Genomic DNA, 27,071 nt, shown 5'->3' with positions numbered 1-27,071 from the left:
AAGGTATCAGGATTTAAAGTTAATTCACATAAGACAAAGATGATAGTTAAAAATATGACTACATTTGAAAGAGACAAATTAGCAAGATTAACAGATTTTGAAATAGTTAAAAAGGTTAAATATCTAGGGGTATACATAGCAGCTTCAAATACAAAATTATACAAAAATAATTATGAGGTACTTTGGCAGAAGGTACAGAAGGATATGGAAAATTGGAAAAAATTACAGTTGTCTTTATTGGGAAGAATTGCTGCAATTAAAATGAATGTTTTACCTAGATTTTTATTTCTGTTCCAAATGATACCTGTGCTTAAGAAAGATGAAAATCTGAGAGAATGGCAGAAAGGTGTTAATACTTTTATTTGGGCAGGGAAAAAACCCAGAATAAAAATGAAAATTATACAAGATACACGTGAAAGAGGGGGTCTTAAAATGCCTAATTTAAGATTATATTATGAAGCAGCGGTTTTATCACAAATCAGTGATTGGTTTAATTTAACTGAGAGGAGAATTTTGAATTTAGAAGGTTATGATTTGTTATATGGATGGCATGCCTATTTGTTATATGACAAAAAAGTGGATAAAGTATTTAAGGTTCATATATTAAGAAATGCTTTGTTAAGGGTTTGGAAAAAATATCAATATAAGTTAAATTATAAGATTCCTTTATGGGCAAATCCTAGACATGCAATAGAAAATATAAGTATAGAACAAAAACAGGAGGTGATTACTTATAAAGAGCTTCTTATTATGGAAAGGGGGGCAATGTATTTGAAATCTTTAGATACACTGAGAGAAGAAGGTATAATTTATACATGGTTTCAGTATGGTCAACTTCAAGCTAGATGGAAGGAAGATCAAAAAACTGGCTTTGTGCAAAATGAAGAGAATTTGGTAAAACAAATTAGAGATCAAAAACAAATGCATATTAAAAGGTTGTATAATGCTTTATTGGAAATAGATTCTGAGACAGAATTGGTTAAAGACTGTATGATTAAATGGGCACAAAATTTTCAAGAGCCAGTAATGATGGAAACTTGGGAAAAGATTTGGATTAGAAATGTGAAGTTTACACAAGCACAAAATTTAAGAGAAAATTTTTATAAAATGTTTTATAGATGGCATTTAGATCCTAAAAAATTATCATGTATGTATTCTAATGTGCAAGCTAAATGTTGGAGATGTGACTGTGATGATGCAACTTATTATCATATATGGTGGACTTGTAGAAAAATCAAAGCATTTTGGATAAAGATTTGGTGGGTGATCCAGAATATTCTCAAAAAGAGATTGAAATTTACTCCACAGTTGTTCTTATTGGGTATAACTACGGACTGTACAGTTGCAGAGACTAAATTGATTTTGAACTTGATAACAGCAGCAAGATTGTTGGTAGCACAATACTGGAAGAAGGACTTTTTGCCTACTATTGGTGAATGGATACTGAAAGTAACTAATTTAGCTGAAATGGCTAAAATTTCAGCATATCTGAAGGATCACACACAAGAAAGGTACATACAGGACTGGAGAAGATGGATTGATTATATACAAAATAAGTATCAGACCAAAAAATATCAAATAGCTTATGAATGATTTCTTTTATTTGTATAAGCGTTATATAAGTGACATTAGAAGTATTATGTTTAAGAAATGGGATTTTATATATGGGGGGTTAAGAATTTTTTTTTTAGGGATGTTAGTTTAATGATTGGTTACGCAATTTAGATTATTGTTAGAGATCAATAGAAATACCTTGTGTTCTGCTCTGGGAAGTTGGGGAGGGGGAGGGGGGGTTGTGGGGGGTGATGGGGGGTTGTGGGGAAAATATGTTTGTTTTTTTAAAACTTTTTCAATAAAAAAAAAAAAAAAAAATAAACACACAAAATCCCACAAAGCTGTATGTGGAATTTTGTGTGTGTAAAGTGTGAAAGTTGGGTTTGGGGGCTTTTTGTGGCTATGTGAGGTTCCTGCTTGTTGCAGGGGCCATTTTGGGTCTAGCACAGCTGCTTTTACATTGTGGGTGAGCCAGTTGATGTTTTTTAATTTTTATTTGGTGTGCGTTGGAAGAGGGGTAGTCTTATACGGTGAGTATAGCCCAAACCCTATATTTTAACAGGAAAAGTTGGGGGTCATCTTATACGCCCAGTCGTCTTATACGCCGGAAAATACGGTACAAAAGTATGAAGGCTATTGCTTAACGCATTGTAAGCCGCCCTGAGTCTCTGGAAAAGGGCGGCATATAAATCGAACCAATAATAATAATAATAATAATAATAATAATAATAATAATAATAATAATAATAATAATAATAACTACCTGTTAACTACCTCAGCAGGAAGCTGGCATAAGTAGAGCTTCTCCAAGACAAGCTATGCTAAGGATATTTATTAGTCAAGGTAGGAATTGCCATTATGAAAGAAATCACACAAAAAAATCTTGAAGCTCTTTTTCCAACCACAAGATGTAACAGTCTGAACCCACTCTTTTGGGCACAAGGGATAATTTCTTCCTCTGTATCTCTGTATTGTTAGAAGATTAGTCTATTTCAGGCTGTTTTGCTTGTTACCTTCAGAGAACTGATTCTTAAATTTTTCTTGGTAGCACTGAGAAAGATTACCATTCAATTCTTTCAGTTTTTTGTTTTAATTTTCCAATTCACTCTATCAATATGGGGTTACCTGATGAACTCTCATTTAATTACAGGTAGTCCTTGACCTACGACCACAATTGAGCCCATAATTTCTGTTGTTAAGTGAAACATTTAAGTGAGTTTTGACCCATTTTACCACCTTTCTTGCCATAGTTGTTACATGAAACATTGCAGTTGTTAGTTACTAACAAGATTGTTAAGTGAATCTGGCTTCCCCATTGACGTTGCTTGTCAAAAGGTCACAAAAGATGATCATACGACCTTGAAACACTGCAACTGCATGCCAGTTGCCAAGCTTTCCAATTTTGATCACATGACCATGGGGATGCTACTACAGTCGTAAGTGTGAAAGGTGGGCATAACTCACTTTTTTCAGTGCTGTTGTAACTTTGAAAGGTTACTAAAAAATGGTTGTAAATCAAGGACTACCTGTAACACCCCTCAGCAGTCATAAAATCCCAAAAAATAATTTACTGTATTTTAGCTCTCTTGTCCCACAATTTAGCTGAGCCAACCATCCAGAGTGGCTTTGTGTGATAAAATGAAGGAAAACCCCAAGATATACCACCTAGACTCATGAAGAAAAGTTGGGAAATAAATCAAATAGTTTCATGAAAACCAGATACAATCTTGCAATGTTCTTGGTAAAGTATGGTGCCTGCTAAAAGCTAATTCCAATATTATATTGCATTGCATTGCATTGCAATTCTACCTTTTTCTCCTTAATGGATTTTGGGGCTGCAGGAAGAAAAAAAAGACAGGAAAATTAAAATTAAAGCTATCATTTTGACACTGGCCCCATCCACTTGCTTAATAGGTTGTCTGTTTAAAATAGAGCATATGATGGAAGAAGAAAAGGAACTGACAGTTATTTGACTGTTCAATAGAAGTTTCACATTCTGTCCTTCACATTGATTTTTAGAAAGGAAAGTGAGTTTAGAGCAAGCTATCATCTATCTATCTATCTATCTATCTATCTATCTATCTATCTATCTATCTCTCTTTCTTCACTTCCTGGTACTTCTAGCATTGAGCCTCTCCTATGCTGCTCAAAGTGCCTTGGGTCGGAAGTAACCAATCTCTAATAAAGGTCAATAGAATAACACCTCTGAATAGATGGGAAAACCAACAGATGAATTCTGGCAAGGCTACCATTTAAGTTTTTGAAATATCCAATCCAAATTACTTAATCATTATAGATAGAATTGTTCTTCAAGATCAAACCTAAGTACATAAAGGACCCAATTGTTAGATAGGCCAACTCAAACTTTTTTTTTTTAATCCCACTATCAGAATCTTGTTGAGTAATGACAGAAAATAGCACAAGACACCATTGCTTGTGCCCCAAATTTGATAGTGACAGTCCTAGGCTGTATTACCAGAGAGACAGAATCAAGCAGGGTAGATAAAAATTGGTGATTTTTTTTTTAAAAAAAATTAAAAAATGGATTTTTAAAGTTTAAATTGGATTTTTTTTATTTAAATCAGATTTATTTTAATAAAATGCTTAAGTAAAAATCTATCTAAAGATAGTTTTCTATTTAAAATACATTAATAATTTAGTTTATTCTGCATGAAATGGAGCTTAGTTATGTAGCATGAGGCTATATATATTCTGCAATATTGAGACTGTGGGTAAGTCAACAGCAAGTCAGAGGAGGAGGAGCTGCAGGGCAGAGATGACAGTTGCTCTTTAAAACTTATGATTTAAATTGAGTTCATTTAAATCAAGCCTTTTTACTAGTGATTTAAATCATGATTTAAACCGACTTGATTTAAATCAAATCCACCCTGGAATCAAGATCACATAAAGTGAAGAAAACAAAATTAGAGGAAATTAAATAAATAAATTAAAATTAAGAAGGAAACAAAAATTATTTTGTTTATATGTTGTATAAATGTTTGTTGTATGTATGTTATGTTATATTTTTTTTAATATTTATACTCTAATAAAAAATTATTTTAATTTTTTTTTTTAAAAAAAAAGATCGCATAAAGTGTTAATACCACCTTATAATGCCTTGGTAAGACCAAACTTGAAATATTGCATCTAGTTTTGGTCATCATGATATATAAAAAAATACAGAGAAAAGCAACAGATGATTAGTGGACTGGAGGCTAAAACATACAAAGAATGGTTACTGGAATAGGCTATGTCTAGTTTGATGAAAAGAAGGACCAAGTGGGACATGATAGCAGTGTTCCAATATTTAAGGGGCTGCCACAAAGAAGAGGGAGTCAAGTTATTCTCCAAAGCACCTGGGGGCAGGACAAGAAGCAATGGGTGGAAACTAATCAAGGAGAGAAACAACCTAGAACTAAGGAGAAATTTTCTGACAGTTAGAACAATTAACTAATGGAACGACTTGCTCCAGAAGTTGAGGGTGCTCTAACTCCAACACTGGAGGTTTTTAAGAAGATCGGACAGTTATTTATCTGAAATGGTATAGGGTTTTCTGCTTGAGAAGAAGGTTGGACTAGAAGACCTCTAAATTCTTCTAAGGTCTCTTCCAATTCTATTCTATTCTATTCTATTCTATTCTATTCTATTCTATTCTATTCTATTCTATTCTATTCTATTCTATTCTATTCTGTATTCTGTTATAGTATTTTTCATACTTAACCATGTGAACTTCATCTCCCAGAATTCAGCATGCTGGCTGGAGAATTCTGCATTTTCTACATTGTAGAAAACCCAAAGATTCACAGTCTATTTTTTTTAAATAGACTGGATGTTTAATTTTTTTTTTAATAGACTATTCTGAAACTGATCTGAAGAGGCAGACATAGCACATCATCTGTTATCAGGGATAATGGAGGTCACACCAAAGCACACAATCATCTATTGCAGGAAAATCAATTTTGTGAAAAGCCATGCCTTCCCTGTAGATAATGACTTTAATTTCAGGTTTTGAAAAGCTACAAATTAACCCTTCAAGAACAGGTGGCAGAAACAGTGTTGACCTCTCTGCATCCCAAATTTTTCATCTGCTATTGTGTCCTGCTCAGGTTGCCATTTGAGACAAAATATACTGAATTAACAAAGTTCTTTACAGGAGAAATGGCTTTGAACATTCATTTTAGAGGATGTTACACTTTCCTGTTTTTTCCCTTCTTTCCTTTTTAAACATCCATTAAATGGATGTTTAAAAAGACAATGTTAATCAAACAAAGCTGGCTAACTAACTAACCAACCAACCTTGTGACAATGGATTTGTTACTCTACAGTCTAAAAATAAAATGTTTCAAGTTTGTTAGGCCACACATAAAATGGCCTTTGGAAAATTCTTTATCAGGTCCTCCGTCTCATTTCTCAGAAAACGTGACTGACCTGTTGCTATAACTTGTATCATTTTCAATTTAAACATTTAAATATTAAGATCAAATTACAGTGTAATTTAAACAAGATTTACTTCAGTTTAAAAAAAACTGCCAGACTCCTAATTAATAATAATAATAATAATAATAATTTTATTTCTATACCGCCCTTCTCCCGAAGGACTCAGGGCGGTGTACAGCCTATTTAAAAACACAAACAAAACAATGATATAAAATTTAAAATAATTAAATAAATGGCTCAAATTTAAAACCCCAATAAATTTAAATACCCCAATTTAAAACTATTGTATTGATAGTCCGGCCTGGCGGAACAACAGGGTCTTCAATGCGCAGCGAAACACCCGGAGGTCAGATATCTTACGAATTTCCGGGGGCAGTTCATTCCACAGGGCTGGGGCTCCCACAGAGAAGGCCCTCCCCCTGGGCGTCGCCAGCCGACATAACTTGGCTGATGGCACCCTGAGGAGACCCTCTCTGTGGGAACGAACTGGTCGGTGGGAGGCTATTGGTGGCAGAAGACGGTCTCGGAGGTACCCGGGTCCTATGCCATGGAGCGCTTTAAAGGTGGTAACCAACACCTTGAATCGCACCCGGAAGACCACCGGGAGCCAGTGCAGCTCGCGCAGGAGGGGTGTCACATGGGCATAACGGGTTGCGCCCATAACCACCCGCGCGGCCGCATTCTGGACCAGTTGGAGCCTCTGAGTGCTCTTCAAGGGGAGCCCCATGTAGAGAGCATTACAATAGTCCAACCGGGAAGTAACAAGGGCATGAGTGACCGTGCGCAGGGCGTCCCGATCCAGAAAGGGCTGCAACTGGCGAATCAGGCGAACCTGATAAAAGGCCCCCCTGGCCACGGCCGTCATATGCTCTTCTAAAGACAGCCGCGCATCCAGGAGGACACCCAGATTGCGAGCCCTCTCCGTGGGGGGCAAAGATTCACCCCCAATAGTCAGCGATGGCACCTGCTGACTATATCGGGGCGCCGGAAGCCACAGCCACTCGGTCTTGGAGGGGTTGAGTCTGAGCCTGTTCCTCCCCATCCAGGCCCGCACGGCCTCCAGGCAGCGGGACATCACATCAAGGGCATCGTTGGGGTGGTCTGGGGTGGAGATGTACAGCTGGGTATCGTCAGCGTACAGGTGACACTTCACTCCAAAACCACGGATGATCTCACCCAGCGGCTTCACATAAATGTTGAACAGGAGGGGCGAGAGGACCGACCCTTGCGGCACTCCCCATGCGAGACGCCTCGAGGTCGACCTCTGCCCCCCTGCCAACACGAACTGCGAGCGGTCGGAGAGGAAGGAGGAGAACCACCGCAAAACGGTGCCCCCTATTCCTAACCCCCTCAACCGCTGCAGCATGATACCATGGTCAATGGTATCAAAAGCCGCTGAGAGATCTAATAGGACTAGGACAGAGGAACAACCCCTGTCCCGAGCCCTCCAGAGATCATTCACCAACGCGACCAATGCCGTTTCTGTGCTGTACCCCTGCCTGAAGCCCGACTGGTACGGGTCTAGATAGATAGCTTCATCCAGGTGCCGGGGAAGTTGTCGTGCCACCACGCTCTCAACAACCTTCGCCACAAAACGAAGGTTGGAGACTGGACGATAGTTGGCTAATTCAGCCGGGTCCAGGGAAGGCTTCTTGAGGAGGGGCCTCACTACCGCCTCTTTCAAGGCAGCAGGAAAGGCACCCTCACCCAAAGAAGCACCTATAATCCCCTGGAGCCAGCCTCGTGTAACCTCCCGGGAGGCCAGTACCAACCAGGAGGGACACGGGTCCAATAAACACGTGGCGGCACTAATCTTACCCAGAACCCTGTCCACATCCTCGGGAGTCACAGGATCAAACTCCTCCCAGATAACATTCTCAAGACCTGCCCCGGTCTCCTCCCGTGGACTCATCCAATCGGAGTCCAAGCCATCCCGAATCCGAGCGACTTTATCGTGCAGGAATTGCACAAAATCCTCAGCACGACCCTGCAAGGGATCTTCCCGCACTCCCCCCCGAAGAAGGGAGTGGGTCACCCTAAACAGGGCGGCTGGGCGGTTCTCTGCAGATGCGATAAGAGCGGAAAAATGGTTAGATTTTGCCGCTTTTATCGCCACTAGGTAGGTCTTGATATAAGACCTCACCTGTGTCCGGTCGGAATCGGATTGACTAGTCCTCCAAATGCTCTCTAAGCGTCTTTTCCGACGCTTCATCTCTCTCAGCTCCTCAGAGAACCAAGGAGCTAATTGAGATCGGCATCGGGTCAGAGGCCGCAAAGGCACGACGCGATCCAAAGCTCTGGCGGCCGCCCTTTCCCAGGCGGCCAACAGCTCTTCAGTCGAGTCATGTGTTAGAGTCTCAGGAAACGGCCCAAGCTCCGTCAGGAACCTTTCGGGATCCATCAGGCGCCTGGGACGGAACCATCTGGTCGGTTCCGTCTCCCTGCGGTGGGGGCAAGCGGTAGGAAAGTCTAGTTGAAGGAGTGAATGATCTGTCCATGACAAGGGTTTAATATCTAGGTCCCCTCTACCAAGATCATTCAACCACTGACCAGAGATAAAAATCAGGTCCAGAGTGTGTCCCCCTATGTGAGTGGGGCCTTGAACTAACTGGGTCAGGTCCAAGGCCGTCATGGAAGCCATGAACTCCCGAGCCACCTCTGACGCCTCACCTGCGGATGGGAGGTTGAAATCCCCCATGACAATAAGTCTGGGGGTATCAACCGCCACCCCGGCAATGACGTCGAGTAGCTCGGGCAGGGTCGCTGCCACGTGGCAGGGAGCCAGGTACGTAGTCAGCAAACCCATCTGCACCGCACGGCCCCACTTCACACAAAGGGACTCACATCCGGCTATCTGAGGAACAGTGGTCTCCCTCGGACAAAGACTCTCCCTAATGATCACCGCCACTCCCCCACCCCTCCCCTGGGCCCTTGGCTGATGAAATGCACGGAAACCTGGCGGGCACATCTCTACGAGGGGGACCCCCCCTCTTGGCCCAACCAGGTCTCCGTAATACCTGCCAGGTCTGCACCCCCCTCCGAAATAAGATCACAGATGAGGGGGGCCTTATTAACCACCGACCTGGCATTACATAACATCAGCCGCGGACCCTGGGCCTGAGGCTCTACACAACCCAGGACACGAGTCACGCATTGGGGGCCGGAGTGCGCAATTGCTCGGAGACAGCGCGTGCGCACCCCCGACACTTGATATGACCCCCTGCGCCCGTCATACCTGCCCCTCCCACTCATGATTTCAATTACACAGCCCTTTCTATCGTCCCCCTGCCCCCCAGTTAAATTTCCTGTCACGACCCCTCTGCTGCAGCTAACCAACCCCTCATCCCGCACAGTCGCTATCTGGACCCCCCCAGGTCCACTTTTACAACTCCCACCCGTCCTCCCGGGTCCCCTTAAAATTTTCCTTAAAAATTTAGCTAAAAAACCCCTCAGCCCCCTCTTTGCTGCATGCCATCTCTCGGGGTCCCAAAGCCCGTCATCAAGATAGGCCCTCGATAACGTGGAGGGCCAGGCCTGTGAGAGGGGGGAGTCTCGCAGCGCAAGAAGGTCGGTTTTTTGGAGCATCAACCGAGCCAAAGATGGGAAAAGAAAAGCCAGTCCGGGAATCTATCATAGTCCAAGGGATAACTGAGCATAAAGGTCACAAAATATCCATTTATAGGGCTGGACTCCACTGTCCTCTCACGACAGGGAGAGGGTCCAATGTTCTTTTTCTCCAACAGAGGTTAATTGATACCCCAATCTGAATCTGCTACAAATATTACCTCTACATCTCAGAGATGTAGGCTGCTTCTAGACAAATCTGATATTCCACACTGATTTCATTAACTTCAAAATGTTTCTCATTCTAATCCTTCACCAACCAACCTCTCAACTCCCTCCCTTTCAGTATCTTCCTCAGAACTTTCTATCCAATCCCCACCCTGCTGGTTTGTGTATGAGCCTCCTCTATGTCTTCCAAGTGGCCTAACTGGAATAATATATTCCAGTCTGCCTTATGATTAGAACTCACACTGCTGCCACAGATCTGAGGGTTTGCAATCTCACCACAGCACAGTACACATGCTGGGCAGATGAGCTGATTTATTTTTGACTCAGGTGTGGTCTAACCCAAACCCAAACCCTGGGCGGGTGGAAGTGGGGCGGGAAAGAGACAGTTTTTCCGTTTTGCATCACTGAAGTACTGCAGAGCTTCTGGGTGATGTGTTTTCCTGTAACTCTTGCCTCAGCCCACCTCCCGGCTCCTGGGCTTCAGCTGATGTTCCTCTCCCTTCACAAGTCCTTAAAAGAAAAAGGCAGCCTGACAGATTCCCCTCATGGCAACCTTTCAGAAGCACATCATCCTGCAGAATCCACCTTAGACCACAGCCAAGACTGTCAGTTCTGCCTCGGTTGCTTTCAGATTCTTGGAATTATTCCAGACAGCACGGAAACCCAGCAAAGGAAGCAGGGGTGATGTTGACAACAACCTTGTCTGCTTCCCATTGTTTCTGGCACCAAGCCAGCTAGCCTGCTACAGACCAGGCTGCTTTTTTCCTGTTTTAACTACTTTCAGGTGGATAGTCAAGGAAGAAAGAGTCTAGCCATTTCTTTTCCTTCTTTACTTTTGGTTGGAGAAAGGAAAGATGTATACAGTAGTTAATCTTAAATGCAGTGGCGCCTTGCAAAGTATGGTTTTAGCTGTTGGGTACATTACCTAATTGCAAAACTGCCACCATGCTATTGTTTTACCCAGCAAGAACCTTCCACCTCCTAGAAACTTTTCAGTGCAACAATGGAATGGAGACCAGGCATTTCTGCAGCTATTCCTTTGTAACAATTATTCAAATTGTTTGAAAAAAAAAAAAGTAGGTAAACATGGAGATTACATATTAGAAACATGAATGTGTGTGTGCATTCTATTTAGCTTCCCCCCTGCTTTAGTGAATGTATGAGTGTGCATTCTATTTAGCTTCCCCCCTGCTTTAGTGAATGTATGAGTGTGCATAGAGTCGTATCTTTTTTTGCTCCAAGACTTCTTGTATCTTAGGTAAATTACTGAATTATTATTTTTTGTACTCTCATATTAGTCAGCTAGAAAGAGAACACCGATGGGCTCATACTTTCCTGATTTGGCATTTCAAGGTCAGCAGAATACCATCTACAATCAGATTTAAGAGGGACAGGAAAATGAAAGCACTACCATGTAAGAAGGATCTTTAGAAAACAACCATACACAGTGTTAATTTATGAGACAGATGAATTGGCTAATAAAAGACAGCCAGAAAATGGAGGGAAATCCTATTCTACAAGATTGAGACATAGAAAGGGTTATAGGAAAACTTGGTCTGGTAATGGAAACAAATGGATAGAGAAACACAAATCAAGATTGAGAGGCTATTTAGAAACAGGAACTAAAACCTCTCAGGTAGGCTTTTAAAAACTGGAAGAGGCTGCTCCATTTCTGTTTTTGCCTTCTGCTTCTGTTCCTGTTTGAGCTCTTCTCCAGCTATGGCTAAAAACCAGGGTGAACTTTGGAAAGCAAGGTACTTGTTTGAATATGAATTTCTTTTAGGGTTAGGATTTTGGCTGAATTAACCTTCTCTTCTTATTTTTTTTCCTTTCTTTTTCGTGTCTATTTTTAGTTCTTTAACTTTGATTGACATACTATAATAGAGATATGAATTCTGAATGCATCAGCGGCAATTATTTTGAGTAAAGGGTTTTTTTTCTTACAGAAGCAACCTATTCAAGGAAGAGATTATTGCCACTTGTGTGAGCTAATTTAACTCAAGCCAACATTTTTCAGATCTGCACATACATGCATGCACTCCATTATATAGATCTACACAAAAATTAGACATTTCTCCAAGATACCAATCTATCACTAGAGTGCACTACTAAATTTTCACAATGTTTTGGTCTTTGCTCAACCAAGCCTATTTCTTGTAAAAGAAGAAATAGTTCAATAGCACTGTTCAAATTAAAACCTTACAATTACGCAATTACAAACTGTGATGCTCTGAAGATCTTGTGGATAGTTTTGCATCATCAGCATCTACAAAGTTTTATATAAAGTCCACAATTATTATTTTTGTTTTTAAAAAGCCCTTAATGATTGTTTAACAAATCTCTTAACAGTGATCCAGTTAGCGGTTTTGATACTATTGCAGTAAAAAAGAAATAAAGTCTGTTTCAGGTTAAATTCAATTTCTTGTGATTTCAAGGATACATCCATGTTATTCTTTTTGCAGCAATATGGAAGTTATTTTCTATTTTTTTTATTGCAGGATTTTTTTCAACCTTCATGTCTTGCTACAGTTCCGGAATTCCTTGGAGAGTTCCCATCAAAAGCTAAACAGGTTTACTATATTTATGTTAAACACAGAAAGTATTAATATATAGGCCATTTACAACCTTTGTTTATCTGTATTTGCCTCCCTGTTCTTATTTAAAAACAGGATGGTGACAAGATGAAAAACATGCAAATTTATTGCATTAAGTAGCATTCAGTCTCCTTTGATGTCCACAATTGACACTCCCTAAATATGAACCCGCGGAGTTGAGCTTACTATCATTATGAATCTAGGTTACAGTGTATAAAATGGTTCTTCTTTTTCAGTCTTTATCCCATTACATTGCTATTCAAAATTCCTGATTTTAGATGGAGTCACAAAACTGAAAAATTGTGAAATTATATATATTATTAACTTTCCATATATTTGGTTTAGTAATAACATGCAGCATCTTGTATGTTATGAAAAGGCCTTGTGCTCATTTTAATGAAATCTACTGGCTAAATTAATACATATACTAATAAAGACAATGGAAGCAGATTATGACTGCACATCTGTCCACTTCATTTTGAGATGCAATTTCTTAAGATATGAAAATAAAGTGAAAAGCTGTGCAATTAAATGGACAATCAAAACAACTCTTCCTTACCAAACAGTCCTAAAATTTTAGAAAAGTGTCTTGAACTGGAGCTCAGTATTCTTTTCTATACTCTAGAAAATAGAGTATAGAATTTAGATGGAACCATTAATCTAAACTTAATGCAGTGAAACAGACTAGGAGAACTACATCTTCAACTATGCATCTCTCAACTCAACAAAAACCAGATGACTTAGCAGGCTCAGCCAAAAAATGTAATTTACTTATAAGCTGAGCTGTCACAGACCAAATTCTTAAGCAGTGCTTGGCTTGTACAGCTTTTAATACCACTGTTCATTACTGTTTTTTACAAAATAAAGTAACTCTTTCTGGAACTCAATAAAATTGTAATAAGATACTGCTTTCTTCTGATGTTCTCATCATGTCACATTTACACTTTCCCTCCCTTCCATTTCAGGTGTATCTGCAACTCAAACCATTCTTGAATTATTTAACTACACAGTCCAAATTTCTTATACAAGCCTATATCCATCTCCTTTTGCTGGTAAGCCTCCTTTCAAATTCTTCTGATTTTATATCATGCCACAAAGATGCACTCCTAGGAACGAGCAAGATTTGTTCCAACAAATTTCAACATGTGTGTTATTATGACATGTCAAAATTAGAATTAGAATTTTTTATTGGCCAAGTGTGATTGGACACACAAGGAATTTGTCTTGGTGCATATGCTCTCAGTGTACATAAAAGAAAAGTTATACTGTACTTCACAATACTTTTCAATATTGTAATAATAATTTTCATATATTGATATTGATACACGAGTTCTACAAAATACCAATTTGTACGAACAATGTAAGATTATAGTACTCTCATAACAAAATATTATGAGGAATAATATTTAGGAATAAATACATGAATCACACTTTTAAACACAGGACTGTAATATCACATTCTTTACTTCACTAACATTTTTTAAGCTATAGACATAATTTCAACCAGTTTCAAATACTCATGGCATATGAGAGTGATATTTTCTAGATATTTAGCTGCTTTCTTTAATAATATAATATTCTTTAACCAGGAGAAACCAGGAGACCATGAATTCTAGTCCACTTTAGCCATGAAAGCCAACTGGGTGACTTTGGACCAGGGTTGCTGCAGTAGGAAAAATAGGAGGAGGTATGTCTGCTACCTTGAGTTACTTAAAAAGTAATAAAATCAATAAATAAACTGGTAAAACTGATAAAAATCAAAATCAAATCAATAAATAAACTGATACTAATTTCACTGATAATATCATAAGTGATTTTGATCAGATTTGAATAATCACAAATCCAAATGTGCATTATTCATATTCTTGCATGCAATCACTTTGCTCTTTCCTTTTTGCACGTGAATAAGCTGTGTGGTTTTTGTAGACTTGTTTTATTGTTCCAACAGGGAATGTATTAATAGCCTCCAACTTCAAACCATGGTTCCATTTTCTTGTTTGTTGGAAACCATAAAAAATAGTTTCCCACTTAGAGCATAATGGAAAGCTATAATTAACCATTTCCTGGCTTTTCTTGCTCACCTGCACAAAGAATGAATTGAAACAACTGCCTGTGAAATACAGGAAGCATATTCTTATTTTAGACTACAAAATGGAGATTTGTCAAGTTATGTGGGTATCGTACTCTATAATTTCAAAAAGGGGTTCTATCTATGCATTTATTATTTTAAAAATCTTTAAGAGAAAACATCACATTATTTAGAGTAGCACAGCACTTTTCCTTTACATTCTAAATCTAAATAGTGAAATACAAAAATCACATCTGCAGGACTCATCTTCATCTAAAAGTACAAAATGTAATTTTGGACCTCAAGGGTCAAAATTATCTTTCTTGCAAATTTTTTTTTTTTTCCAGGTACCGGTACATATGGAACAATTGCAGCTTCTTTAAAGCATAGATGTTAAAAACTATTTTCAACTAATTCAAAGAAGTCAGTTCTGGAAACTTATATTTTATGCAATTATGCATCAAAAACAGTACAACAATGTAATATCGTACTTATTAAAATATAACAAAATGCAAAGTACTTTACAAAGTAATATATTTTATAAGGCATAATGGTAAAATATAAAGCTGATATTTAAAAGAAATTGCTAATTGTGAAAAAGTTATGAGAAGTATCAAGTTAACATAAATAATGTTAAAAAGTTGCAGAAAACTAGAATAGCAAATTATCTCAGAATTACATACATACAACAGTCTTGTATGTAGTCTTCATTCTTTCAGCCTACTCGTTTGCTAGTTAGGGATGCCAGATTATAATAATTTACTTAAAAAGTCAATATTAAGATCTTTGAGAATTGTTAGTATATAGTAATGGTTTATAACAATATTTGCCTTTTCTACCTATGAAAAATACCACTGTGCATTAGACAATTAAACATACATTAATAATTCTCAACTATCTACTGTACTGCAGCAATTAATCCTGTTTTAAGAAAGTATACTGTGTGTATGAGTGTGCATCACTGCACTGTTCCATTTGTATAAATCCTCTCAGTGCAAAATATGAGATCAGTATCCGTCACTGAGGTTCTCCCTTCCTCTAATGTAGATTCTTTTGATTAGAAAACTACTGTGAAGCATTTCAAATATTTAAAAACCATACCTCTAGCTCTCGTGCTGTGATGCTTGCTGTCTGTACTTCCAAACCACAATTTGCTCTCTTGGCTGTGAAATAAAAGGGATAATCCTTTGCCACCATGGTGGCTGAAGTGGGAGCAGTTTCGGAGATCACTGCTGATTCTGTAGTCTACTGAATACTGAAAGGAAAGCCAAATCTTCTCTTTACAGCCTCCGAGGCGTTTAGCAGCTTGGTGTTTGAACCTCCTCCTGCTGCTGCATTATCGAAGACAACTCTTGTATCCCACAGAAACAGGAAGCAGAACAGCTCTTGAGTGTGTCAAGAAAGTGTAACCAAATACGGCTTATTCCTGAGACCCACCCACTGACATTGGATGGGAGGAGAATGGCTGACATACATCAGTTTACATCAGCTATATACAGCAATTTACTCAAAGCATATTCAGGTCAGTGGAAAAACCTGCACTAAAACCATATATATTCAGAAAGCAGAGGAAAACAACACATACTGCTCATAGACCTCATCTGTTTAAAAATACTATGTGAATAATGAATGTTTACATCTAAAGTATAATATTCAAGAATATTAGCATATATGCACACAAAAAAAAAGAAAGGTGGAATTCTGTATGCTTAGTTCTACATTTTTATAAAGATCATTGACATATACAATTCCTCCTCCATCCCTCCCAAATATTCTAAAATGGTACACTCTCCTCAATCATAAGTTATCTTATGAAAACAGTTTTGTTTTCATATATACATACACACATGCACAGACTCATTCAAACATACATAGGCACAAACTATATTTATGTGAGTAGTGTTAATTATGGATATATATGCACTTTAAAAAATTAAATCTCTTTATAGTTACGCCCCTTCAATATTATTTTCTGAACTGTACTTATTGAAGTAGTGATCTACTAGGGGAAAAAACCAAGTCAAATGCTTGTTTATCTACCATTGTTGCCTTTTTTTATTGGGCAGCAGAAATGTCTTTTTAGACAGTTAAACTGCACTTCAGTTTAAACAGACAGGTTCTACTTCTCCAATGCAAATAACATCAAGCAAAAAAATTATGGCCCCATGGATGCTAGAGTGTTTGAATCCATGTTGTCTACCAAAGTATAAAAGGGGACATAAGACTTTTGGAGGCGCCTTAATGTAAGAGACATATGGCAAAATATTCTATACATATACTTTGTATTTTATTTCTATTAAACTTTTTCCATTAGCTGCTTAAAGTGCAATTGCAAAACAACATATTCAGGGATGCAAGAAAAACAACTGTGATTGAATCAATCAGAAAAGGGGAAAAACTTTTAAAAAACATTACAGAAGAAATTGCAAAAGTTGCAAAAGTTATCAACAATAAGGTATGATTTACTAAAGATATGGAGAGTTTTGTATTTTTAAAAAAAGTGTAACCAAATTACAGCACTTAATTCTTATAATTTTTGTAAACAAATATTGTAAGGAAGCTTCAATCCTAAATTAATTTTGCATTTTCAGATATTTTTCATTGGATATATTCTGTCTTTTTATCTAGTGATTTGGCCAATGCATTTTAAAGGTGCAGAATCAATTCTTCAGGATTATGTTTTAACTTGTTATTAATCAACCTAGAATTCCCAAGAAAATAGAGAAAAATTCTATTATCAGACAAGGCTACATATTGTTATAATAATCTATCTTTTCCAAAGTCTTAAATCATTCAGCACTGAGGTGTTTTTTTTTTTCCTATCCCGGGATCTGGATGCTAAACACTTTTTCTCTGCAAATTCTAAGCATGCTCAATAGTACAATGCCTACTTCCTACAGTGGAAAATAAAGCTGATAAAATCTGATACAAGGTCATTTATGAGAATTTGAGAATTATACAATATTTATTTCAGAACTTGAATGTGGGTCTTGGAGAAACTCCAAATTAGAAAACATAAGAGATACCCAGAGCAGTCCTGGAGGAAAACAGAACTTCATCTAAGTATAGGGAAAGGGCATTTCTTAAGGATTACCTATTAGCAATAAGGCCAGTAAAATTATTATATCTGCAGAAAGCTGGCAGGCAGCCCTGATCATCTTGAGTAAGAAGGGTTCAGGAGAACACTTACAGGATGGCTGGGAGGACTATTCTATATGTCTATCAATTAAAGTTACTCAGATTCAGTTGGAATTGGAATCTGAATATACAGATCCTTTGGACTAGCATGAGGTATGGTCTCACCAAATAATTTGGTGATCCAGATGAAGAAGATTAGGATCTTTGGAATTATGAGTTCAGCTCTCTGTTTTTCAGATTAAGGTTCCTTCCTTTTAAGGACTAAGAATTAAGGACTCTCAAGAGGTAGAGAATGCTTATTTGAGAGAGGTGTTGTTTCCTCGTGTTGAAAGAGGAGGTTGTCCAGCCTCTCAAGAAACCATCAATGGACCAACAGAACTGCACAACTTTCATCTATTTGAAGGAAGGTAGTGGTCTTACAGCTCCAGAAGGCCTTGGAGGATTATCTGGATCTCTTTCGGATGGGATTAAGGAAACCCTACTCATGATAACTCACATAATCTCCCATTTGAATTAGTGTAATGCATATTACATGGAGCTTTCCCTGAAGAGAATTCAGAGGCTGCAATATATATACTGTTGCAACACAAGTAATCCTGAGAGTTTTATGGCACTCATATTCTCCATTAGCTGTATTGACTTCCAATGAGTTTATGCATGTGATTCAAAGTTCTGGTTATCACCTACGAAGCCCGATGTGGCAAAGAGCCAGAGTATTTGTGGGGAGAGCACCTTTACCAATTATTTTTGCTCACTCCACCAGAACTAACAGGGAGGGCATCCTGCATGGCTCTTCTATCTTGGAGTGTCATCTTGCTGAACCCCAGAGGCATAAATCTCTTTGTTGCATCACCTGCTCTATAGAACAGCATCCCACCAGATTTGAATGGCCTTGACTTTGTTGGCCTTTTGCAAGGCATTAAAGCCCTGGCTGTCCCCATAGGAATTTGGGCTGGAAAGTTAAGCAGGCTCTGCTGGTTGATCTGGTTGGCTGTTGTTTTACTGCTTGCAAACTGGAATTATTTTTAGATCTCAGAGATAAGCTATGTTGTTTATTCAAGTTGTTTTTATTTTTATTGCTTTTGGTTTTAATCCTTTGTACACTGTCCAGAGCAATTGTTATGAGATGGGTGACCATTAGATTACTCAAATTAATAAGGGAGTGGATAAATCTTAATGCTAGTTAATACTGGCCCATGAAAATAAACTTTTAAAGGCAGGCAGAGAAATGCTAAGAAATTGCTTTCAGAGAGAATGGAAAAGGGGGAGAATGAAAGTTCTAAACAAAATTATAAAAAGTAAGGAGGGAGAGTTTTTTTGGAGGGGGGAATGAAAACCAGTTTGGAAGAGGAAGAATTGTCTCTCTGAAGGAGCAATCCAGACACCATTACATCTGATAGGCTGGACCGTGGATCCATCTGATCAATAGTTCTACGGGGCAAGCAAGAATAGGAGACTGGCAGGGTAGAAGTCAAGGTGGAAGCAAAAAACTGTAATATCCTTTTGTGCTGTATCAGATCCTATCTTCCCTGCAATCTGAACAGCATAGCAAGATTTAACAGAATTTACATGACAAATAAGCAGAGATTGATTTTTAATATATTAATCAAATTTATACACCACCCATCTCACTAATTACTCTTTAACAAAACAATAGGTAAACCAAAGGTACTTTTCTGCTTTCCATCACTGTTTCCCAACCTCATTTTTGGAACTGTAGAAACTTTTTTGAACTTCAGAAAAATCAAACTTCCCTTATTCTTACAGTTCGGTGGAGCCTGACATTTGCTCTCTACAAATTTCTAAATCATCCTCCTTCCCTCTGTTTTAAGGGAAGGCCCTGAGTCTTCCTGTGGTTATCCCATGTCCTTTTTCAATTTCTTCAATGCATTTCTCTGTTTGTTGAGTTCTTCTTCTGGGAATGTGCTCTCCCATTACTCAAGGAATCTGTTTCTTCACTGATTCTGATGTGTCTATCTAGGTGTGTGCTGTCCATCTAAGATATCATACATAGATACATTCACCACAAAGCAACTGACATTAAACACAAACCAGACATGTCAGAAGGTCAATATGATTGTTAAAGAGGAGAAGGAGAATGCATTGATGCAAAATCAATATGATTTTCCTAATAAATCTTGGATTTTTAATTCTCATCTCAATCATTTATATGAATTCACTGTTATCATCTGACACTGTTACATGCAAATCCTAGTTTATATTATAGGTAATTCTTCGGTTATGACAGCAATTGGGGCTGGCACCAAGTGATGCAATCATAAAGCACAACATCACATGACTTAGGCTTAGATAACTCTTATCAATGTTTTAGCAATCCAGGCAGTTGCGAACATCATAAGCCTAAGGTATGTGGGTTGTTAAGCGGGAACTGGCAGAAATCCCAGGTAAGGAGTAAGGGGGGGAAAGTGTCACAGAGGGTTATGGGAGGCTCTGGGAGGTCCAGTGAAGACCATATGTAAGTTGGGGGAAAGGGTGCTGTGGTGCAGTGCGAACACAGGGAGGCAGAGAGAAGGCAGGTGCAAATTGGTGCAACTACAAGGAGACCAAAAGAAGAAGAGTGCAGGTTGGCAGGAGTACAGGGAAGGCGAGTAAAGGAGGGTGCAGGTCAGTGCAAGTGCATAGTGGCTGAGGGAAGGACGGCACAGCACGGTGCACACGAAAGTCAGGGAGATACATAACAGAGTGATTTGCAATCTTCTCTGCTGGCTTCCCTATTGACTTTGCTTTTGGGAAGCTCATAGAGAAGTTCTCAAATGGTGATCACAGACCACAGGATGCTGCAACTGTCTTAAGTGTGAGCTGCTAGTAAATGCCTGATTCACAATCACATGACCATGGGAGTACTGTGACAGCCAGATCTTTGAGAACCAGTCATAAATACTACTTGCTCAGCACCATTGCAACTTTGACAATTGCTGAACAAATGATTGGTAAGCAAGGACTACCTGTACAATAAATGTAAATGTAGGTCACAACTGATTAATAATTAAGTTTTACATAAATGATACTTTGTTCAAGGTTACCATGTATATGTCATATACACAAACGACATCATAATCACAGAATGTTAAAACACATGAAACAAAAATTGGACTAAATTAGATTCTGAAGATTAGAAGAGGGATTTTCAAGCTTTTTTACCTTTAAGTGCTAAAACATTTGGATTTCACCATGATAGAAATATTTGTTTGCTTATTGTTTAATAATTCCCAGACTCTAGACTGACTCTGGGAAGCTCAAAATAAAAGAACCAATTTTATCAAAGACAAAGATTTACATATTTATGAGCATTATTTTATTTATTATTCATGGTAAGTTTTAAAGTCTTAACCAAAACGTCGAAATAACTGAAATGGCAGGGAAACAATGTCAAGCTTCTATACTGCCTTAGGTCTAATTTAAGTATTCCAATTTATATGAAACTTTAAAAGAATGATAGAAATCACACACACACATGCATACATTGGTGTTATTTTAAATATATGCATACATAAGCATCCAGCATTAAAAAAATGCTGATATCCCTGCAAAGAATGAAATATTATAACCTAGCACACTCTAAACGGGCCATTTAAGAAATCTGTGAAGAAGCTGCAGCTGATACAGAATGCAGCCACTACATTAATGTACTAAAATAAAGCAAGGCCTTGAGAAACAGTTAACAGAAAAGGTTTGAAAAGAAGTATTTCTGGACTTAATTTGCAATGTTGGTGCTGACCTTAATATTTCTTCTCTCATATGAAGCTACCAAAAGGCCCAAACTTTTGCTTGATGTTCCTTCTCTGCCTATGACACAATGAATGCTAACTTGGACCATCCTGAAGTAATTCCAGATTCTGCTGCTTTTCTCTATGTACAGAACGAAGATTGCTTTAATAAATAATAAATGAATGTTTCCTTTTTCTAAAACAACCCTGCTGGGAAGTTGAGTTTTTCATGAGGTTCCTTGTTTGTTCAACTTCTTTCTGTCTCCCTATCAAAGGGAGACAAATAAGCCCTGTTGCTACTAAAAATCAAAGTGAAGCTGGCAGTCAGACAAACAATTCAACAAATGCACTCATCTTCCCTGACAACGCTACGCAAACTCTTGCAAAGTAGTTATAGAAATAATTCTAAAGTGCAAGTAACAGGATCAAGTTTGAGCCACATGTAGCTTCATGCCTGCAGTGGATCTCTCAAGGCTGACCTAATGAACCTGTCCTTCTCCCCTTTGCAAGCTGACACTTGTTTAAAGCTCTGGTAGGACAGCTACATCCTGTTAAACTACAAGCAAAGGGTCATGCTTCTGTCACAACAGAACAAGGACCTTTAATCTGAATTCATGTTCCACATGAATTCAGTTTAGAAAAATGATTACTGCCTCTCAAGAACAACTTTTATAGACTGATAATGAATAAGTTTTTTAGTTCCTATTGATTTGGAAATCAAACTATTTGACTCGTCACCAGTTTTCAAAGACTTGTAGATGACATTCTAATTGCTAGCCGTTTGTGTGTGTGTGTGTGTGTGTGTGTGTGTGAGAGAGAGAGAGAGAGAGAGAGAGAGAGAGTGAAGATGCTTCCTTCTCCATTTTTATATACCTATATAGACACAAGTCTGTATTTACTAGGGTAGCAATGTGATTGCTTAAGTTTTTATAAACAAAACATCAAGTCTAAAATATTATCAAATCAAACTAAAACATTGACACTGATATTTCTGTTCATGGAACAGAAGTGATTTTATCTTTTCCTACAGACTTCTTCGTAAAAAAAGAAACCAGCCATCTCGCGTTCTAATCTTTTTTCCTTTAGACTAGACATAGCCATATGGTGATACATGCTTCAAAAATGAGTCAGAAATATTCAGCTTCATACAAATGCAGCACTTCTCTGCTATTCAATATCCTACTTTTTTCAAGTTTCTGTGTGAGTCCCAGAAAAGGATTCTGCTCCTTTAAGTGTCTTAATTAGTTTTAATGATTGGATTTCTTAAAGCAGCAGTGCCTTTTCTAATAAACTCATCTCTTCTGAATCACTTTCAGGTAGGCACAGCCCTTCAGTGTTTCATGTTTTTTCTATTCATTTCCAAAGTTCAATCCTTTGCGAACACCACTGCTCTCATATGCGTTTCCTTAGTTGGAATCAAAATTTTACTTCTTCTCTATCTAATCTGTGGCACATGTCTCTGTTTCCCCCTTCTCATTTTCTGTTATCATTCCCTTCTTTCACCTTTCCAGTATAATAGTTCAGGAGTCCAGATTTTATGATTTCCCTTGTAATATAAATGTAGCTGCAGAAATAACAATAAATAAGAGCATAGGATCAAATGTTCTTCCTGCTAGCAAAACAAAGGAGTGGACCCTCTTTCTTTCCTGAAATAATGCAGCATTGCTTATAATTACCCAGATGAGTGTTTTCCATTCTTCGCTGCTAATTTTTAATTACAGTTATGCTCCACCCGATTCTTATTATACCTGGAATCAAGTGTCTCTATCTGTGCATGGCTGCTCTCCAGGGATCTGTTCTATAGCATAGGGGATTAATCAGGGGTGAAATCCAGCAGGTTCTGACAGGTTCTGGAGAACCGGTAGTGGAAATTTTGAGTAGTTCGGAGAACCAGTAGTGGAAAATTTGAGTAGTTCAAAGAACCGGCAAATACCACCTCTGGCTGTTCCCAGAGTAGAGTGGGAATGGAGATTTTGCAGTATCCTTCCCCTGGAGTGGGGTGGAAATGGAGATTTTGCAGTATCCTTCTCCTGTCACGCCCACCAAGCCACACCTTCAGAACCGGTAGTAAAAAAATTTGAATTTCACCACTGGGATAATGCAACTTTGTCCCATGTAAGAACAAGGCAGAGTAAGAAGCAGTTTTTCTTTAATTCTGGATAATTTCATTGCAGAGGAATTTATACAAAAACTGGCCCCCAGTCTGTCTTTGATATTCTTCTAATATTGCTATTAGTAGAAGGATACCCTCAGTTGGCAAATCAGATTCCTGCCCACTCCAGAAATTAATATAAAGTTCATAGATACAGTATGTCAGTTGAAATGCTATTTCATTCATGGTCCCAAGGCCGAACTGAAGAAGTTATAAACACGCTTGGAAGATTATAAACGTCTACAAGTTAAAGATAAGAACAGGGGAAAAAACAATTATAAGGAAAAGAATGAAGAATTCTGACTCATATGGGGGAGACTCAACTTTTGATTATTGAAAGTTTTCCTCAGCTTTCATCCTTTTTACTGTCAAATATTAAAGGAAAGCCTTTTAACTCTAAAAGGTATTATCCAATCTTGCTCCTTTTACATTTTCAACAAACACTGCCATGTTTTCAAGCTTTTAGGCACATCCTCAAAAAGACCAAAACATATTGTTCTAACCTCCCCCTCCTGGCCCCAGCAATCTCACAACATCCACAAAATCAGGGAGTAAGAAGTAAAACTTTAGGTTAGGGTTGACCACACACATCAGTTCAGGGATCCAAATTGAAACCTCTCTGATAGGTGTCTATCGGCTGTCTATAAAGCCTCCAGTGAAAGGGGGAAACCCCCCCCCCCCGTAAATAATTGATTTCTGATGTTAAAGGCTCTTACTGATCTGAAATTTTTTGCTAATATTTAATAATTTGTCTTTCTGTAACAAACCCATTATTCTGCATCTAACAATCTGGGAGAACAGATGTTCCTTAATTTTTTTATGTGAGGCATCTTTTTTTTATTTTTACCTCTTAGGTACTTCAAAAATGTTAACATTTTCCTTCTTTCTCTGAAGACTTAGGTTCAGATCTTCCTCACTGCCCTTTTCTGAACTCGTTCCTTCTTGAATCTGGGCATACACTTCAAGTGATACCTGATCAATCAATAGTAGAATGATTACTTCCCATAATTTGAAAATGATATATATGCATGTACAGAAGATGCAGTCAAATTCTTTTTGCAGATCACATTGCACAGTTAAATTCATATGCAGTTTTTAATCACATATGAAATGCCAAACCAGTTATCCCGAAGTCTGTAGAAGTGAATATCATTTTTGTTTATAAGGATAGAACAAATTTTAATTTTGTGTCTTCTAGGTTATTAGTTATTTTATCAAAAGCATCGTTATTTCCAAATTGGATGAGCATTTTCTTCTGTTCTCTCTCCAGTTAATAAAATATTAATAAAAACTCTGAAGAGTGAAGGCCCAGAACTGAGCACTGTGGCATCCCATTTGATATTTCCATCCAATTTGATGAGGACTGTTGATGAGCAGTCTCTGATTACAATGTTAGAGCCAGCAACTTCTCCACTCTATTGTTATGCCAGCCACATTTACTTAGTTTGCAGAATGGAAAGAACACTAACAATAGTGAACGTCATTAGAAGACTAAAAATTATCTGAGTCACAACTATTTTCAACATTAAAAGTCACTGAATTGATGGTGGGAGAAAAGATGATGTAAAACCAGCACATGCATTTTTAGTACATACTTAACAAGATGTCCAATTACCAAGTACTTATTAAAATAATGATAATATAAAATGTGTACTATTTGTTATTTCAAATCAATCCTACATTTGAAGACTTATTTTGAGAATTGTTACTGTAAATCAACTACACATTTGGCCAATTATGTATGATTATCAAAAAGTGAACTACAAAGTAAGCAGAAAACTGCTTATATTTGCACTAGATATTAGATCAAGTATGTGGGTGGAGATGGAATCTATTATTCACCTAGGAGCTTTTTTATTGTTTCTTCAGTCATGGAAGCCTATCACATTTCCTAGTTATTTATCTTTTCTAAACCTGAAATGTTTAAATTTTGTATCATGCACAAAATATACAACATAGGACAGACATCTCTAAGATACTTGCCAGAACAGGCAAAAGTTTCTCCTGGCTGTTTTCCAGCATTTCTTTTTCTAAATGATCCAGAAGAGAGAGAATGTTGTATTGCCTCCAAGCATATAAGTCTGCAGAAGAAGATGCACACTTCCATCCAGAAGACTTCTATCTCTACCTAAGACCATTTACCTCTATGGTATAAAAAAACTACATGGATGTTCAAGCAATTTTATTATAACAATTTTGAGCATCTTTTAAAAAAATAATATGAAAATGGATGGATAGAGTGTAAGATCTAGAAAGTTACAATAAACACAAACTTCATCAAATTTCCTATTATGATGCCCTTCAAACAGCAACTACCATCTCCAGCTATCACAGTTGCTGGAACCATTGAGAGTACATCCAGGAGAAAAGCCTGTGCTGATTTTATTGGGTTTAGAGGCATTAGGCAAAAGGAAAACAACATTGAAATGCTTCTGTGTATAAAATTGCCAACATTTTTATTCTCAATCAATCAATCAGAATAGAGCTGGAAGGGATTTTGGAGGTCTTTTAGTCCAATCCCTGGTCAAGCAGGAGGCCCTATACCATTTCAGACAAATGAACAGTCCAGTTTCATCTTTAAAAACCCTCAACGATGAAGCACCCACAACTTCTGACAACAGCTGTTCCACTGGTTAATTATCTTCACTGTTAGGAAGTTTCTCCTTAATTCCAGATTGTTTCTCTCCTTGATTAGTGTCCCTCCATTATTTCTTGTCCTGCCCGCTGGTGCTTTGAAAAATAAGTTGACCCCCTCCTCTTTGTGGTAGCCTCTCAAATACTGGAATACTGCTAGTCCTTCTTTTGTCTAGACTAGCCAAACCCAAATCCTGCAACCGTTCATCATATGTTTTAGTCTCCAGGCCTTTAATCATCTTAGTTGTCTTCTCTGAACTTTTTCCAAAGTCTCAACATTTTTTTTGTAACATGGTGACCAAACCTGGATGCAGTACTCCAGTATAGCCTTACTAAGGCTTTATAAATTGGTACTAATATGTCATGTGATTTTGATTCTATATGAGAACAATCTATTTCCTAACTTATCATTTCAGTTATTCATATTGGACTCACTCTGCTTTGGCTAAAAACGCATCTTAACTAGATAACAAGCACTTATAATATATCTAAATAACCAAATGTCATATTGAGAAGGGGCGTTGGTCCTACCTGACACGTTCCTTCTCGTTGAGTGGAGACAGCAGCCAGTGTGGGTGGTACTCGCCCAATCAGCCTAAAGGACTGAGTCTGTCAATCAAGTTAAATCCCGCCCTTGTTGCCGGGTAGATCCAGCTTTTGGCGAAGGACTGAAAGTGACAGACTCGGCGTGTGTGTAGAAAAAGGAAAGAAACTACCATAGTAGACAAGCAGGAAGTAGAGAAGAAAGATAGAGACCAGACTAGCACAGGGAGGGTCTGGCTGCTGTCTCCACTCAACGAGAAGGAGCGTGTCAGGTAGGACCAATGCCCCTTCTCCATTGAAAGTGGAGACAGCAGCCAGTGTGGGACATACCCAAGTTCACTGTCCCTAGACCTGGGGGGGGGGAACAGTCTGGTCCGAGACATCCTCCCTGGCAACAACCCGCTGCAAGACCTGACGTCCAAACGCAGCCT

General features: G+C 38.2%; 1 protein-coding gene across 3 annotated transcripts in view; it reads right to left on the bottom strand.

The window, feature by feature from the left end:
• ARHGEF3 (Rho guanine nucleotide exchange factor 3) overlaps window positions 1-27,071 on the bottom strand; it is a 157,433-nt gene that overhangs the window by 30,326 nt on the left and 100,036 nt on the right. For 2 of the 3 annotated variants that reach the window (XM_070933634.1, XM_070933635.1), the window contains exon 1: window positions 15,547-15,642. The exons of the other annotated variant lie outside the window; for it this stretch is intronic. In XM_070933634.1, the coding sequence (XP_070789735.1) occupies window positions 15,547-15,642 (96 nt within the window). Of the gene's footprint in view, window positions 1-15,546; window positions 15,643-27,071 lie in introns of those variants that run through there. 3 annotated transcript variants of the gene reach the window in all.

Source organism: Pituophis catenifer, unplaced genomic scaffold (genome assembly GCF_029215685.1).
Source record: "Pituophis catenifer annectens isolate HBS135680 unplaced genomic scaffold, rPitCat1.0.hap2 SCAF_2, whole genome shotgun sequence".
In the NCBI taxonomy this organism is placed as follows: domain Eukaryota; kingdom Metazoa; phylum Chordata; class Lepidosauria; order Squamata; family Colubridae; genus Pituophis; species Pituophis catenifer.
This window is presented reverse-complemented; position numbering and strand designations above follow the sequence as displayed.